General features: G+C 43.4%; 1 protein-coding gene across 1 annotated transcript; it reads left to right on the top strand.

Annotated features, from left to right (window-relative positions):
- The first annotated feature begins 1288 nt into the window (after window positions 1-1288).
- LOC141601335 (uncharacterized) lies at window positions 1289-1867 on the top strand. The gene has a single exon (XM_074421608.1). The coding sequence runs from the start codon at window positions 1289-1291 to the stop codon at window positions 1865-1867; it is 579 nt and encodes a 192-aa protein (XP_074277709.1).
- The last annotated feature ends 327 nt before the right edge of the window (window positions 1868-2194 follow it).

Genomic DNA, 2194 nt, shown 5'->3' with positions numbered 1-2194 from the left:
GTGAACAGCTGTTTATCTTTATCATGCCTTGTCTTATTTTGATTATGCAGTTAACTGACCCCGTTGTTGTTTTGTAAAATTTATGGTGATCCATTCGGGGATGGTGAGCAGATTGTGACAGGTGATGATGGTCTTTAGCCTTGGTGACGAGATGGGGAGTCATCACTTCGAGTCTAGCTTCCGCTGTCACGAGATTAGCTGTTTAGTTTCAGTTGTTTTGAGTACTAGTGAACTTTTGTTTTAGTTTTGATTTTGGAACATGTAATCGTTAACTCTTTATACTTTAATAAATGTTTTGGAATGGTTACTTTTGATATACTAGCCTCGGGAAACCGAGACTGTAACAATCTCTCTTGCTAGGGTGGTCTTGGTAAGGCACCTTGGTATGTGGGGGTGTTACAAAGTGTTCACGGGCAAGCTTCGATCTAGGTGGTCGGGACCTTTCAAAGTAACGGACATATCTCCCTATGGTGGTTTTGACTTTTGGAGTGAGGATGGGGGAACCTTCAAGGTCAACGGCCAAAGAATCATGCGCTACTATCAAGTAGACAACAAGGGCGCTATAGAATTACTCTACCTCGGGGATCCCCTCCCCGAGGGAGAGTTGGATTAGCAAGCTTTTCATCACATTTGGTTTGGTGGAGTTCCACAAGAACCACCACTTGTAGAAAGCATGCATTTAGTTCGACTCTGGAGAATTTGGGCTCATCATAGTTTGTGCAATTTAGATGGCGTGATGGTTCATCACATGAGTGTGGAGCGGTGTCTCAATGAGGAACACAAGCATAACCTTCACTTGACCAATATCCCAACATGATGAACGGTTTTCAAAGTGGAAAACACGACCCAATGGTCAAGTGAAGAAGTCTCTTTTCTAATGAATGAAAAGATGTGAAATTGCAAGCTATAAGGCTCTATGCTGGCATAACGGCAGCCTTTGCCCCAACCGGTAGCGAGCCCTTTTCACTTTGAGGATTTATGGACATGTGAAACTTGGGAAATCAAAGAAAAAGTGCCCCCTACTGGTGGGCCGGCAGCCGGTGCCCCAACCGGCAGCGAGCACTTTTCACTTTCAAAGAAAATTGATGAGATGAAGTGAAGGAGCGGTGCATGCCGGTAGGCCAGCCACCGGTTGGGAGCAACCGTATTAATGAAACAGGCTAAATCTGAAAGAAGGAGAGAACCCTACCTGTAGGCCAAAAGCCGGCTCACTGGTAGGGACAACCAATCACTGGCATATCATGAATAAAAGGAAAGAGTGTCTGCAAAGTGAAGGAAGCTCTAAAGAATGGGTATGACAATGCTATCTGGACAACTATTACGAAAAGGGTATACCATCAGAAGTGGGTATGATTGGCTCATAGCATCCAAACCTGTTCAAAGCTGGTCTATCATTGTTTGGAACAACTGGAATATTCCTAAGCATTTCATTCTCACCTGGCTTATCATGAATGATGGAATGAATTTCAAAGGAAAACTGTTTAAATGGGGTTGCTGTGATGATGACCTGTGCTATCTGTGTCACAGAGAAATTGAGACAACTGAACATCTGTTCTTGGCCTGTGAATACAGTTGCAGGGTCAGCACTGAAGTGGAGAGTTGGATGGGCACGACTTTCCCTACTCTCAATAGCCTTATCAATGGAAATAAAAAGCACCTGCAATGGAGAGTCCTGGCTGTGGTCCTGAATGCAGTCTATTACAATGTTTGGATGCAAAGAAATAATGCACGTGTGAATGCAATGATCTTAAGACCGGAGCATGTTGCTAAACGAATTAAGGATATGGTTGCCAAGAGGCTTAAATTTAAGCTAGGCGGGAATAGTGACCAAAATGCTATTTTTTGGATGAGAAACATAGGAATTTAATGCCCTTTTCACTGTAAAAGTCGTCTAGACTCTCCTCCTTGTATTCTTTGATTCTTTGATATAATACAATCTCACATTTCACCAAAAAAAAAATAAAAGGAAAGAGCTTGAGCTCTTTGCCGGTAGCCCGTCAACCGGCTCAGAGAGCACTGTTTTTGAAGAAAAACAAGGACAAACTGAAGAAGGAAGGGAGTCTCTATCGGTTTACCAGCTACCGGTGCCCATACCGGTAGCGAGACTTTTCTAATTTGGAAAGAAATAAAAATTTTGAAATTCATTAAAGGATCCCCTACTGGGTGACCGGCAACCGGTCTCTGGACCGGCAGG

Source organism: Silene latifolia, chromosome 9 (assembly GCF_048544455.1).
Source record: "Silene latifolia isolate original U9 population chromosome 9, ASM4854445v1, whole genome shotgun sequence".
In the NCBI taxonomy this organism is placed as follows: domain Eukaryota; kingdom Viridiplantae; phylum Streptophyta; class Magnoliopsida; order Caryophyllales; family Caryophyllaceae; genus Silene; species Silene latifolia.
This window is presented reverse-complemented; position numbering and strand designations above follow the sequence as displayed.

Coding starts and splice junctions, on each gene's coding strand:
- LOC141601335 (XM_074421608.1), top strand. CDS start 1,289: ATGGGTATGACAATGCTATCTGGACAACTATTACGAAAAGGGTATACC.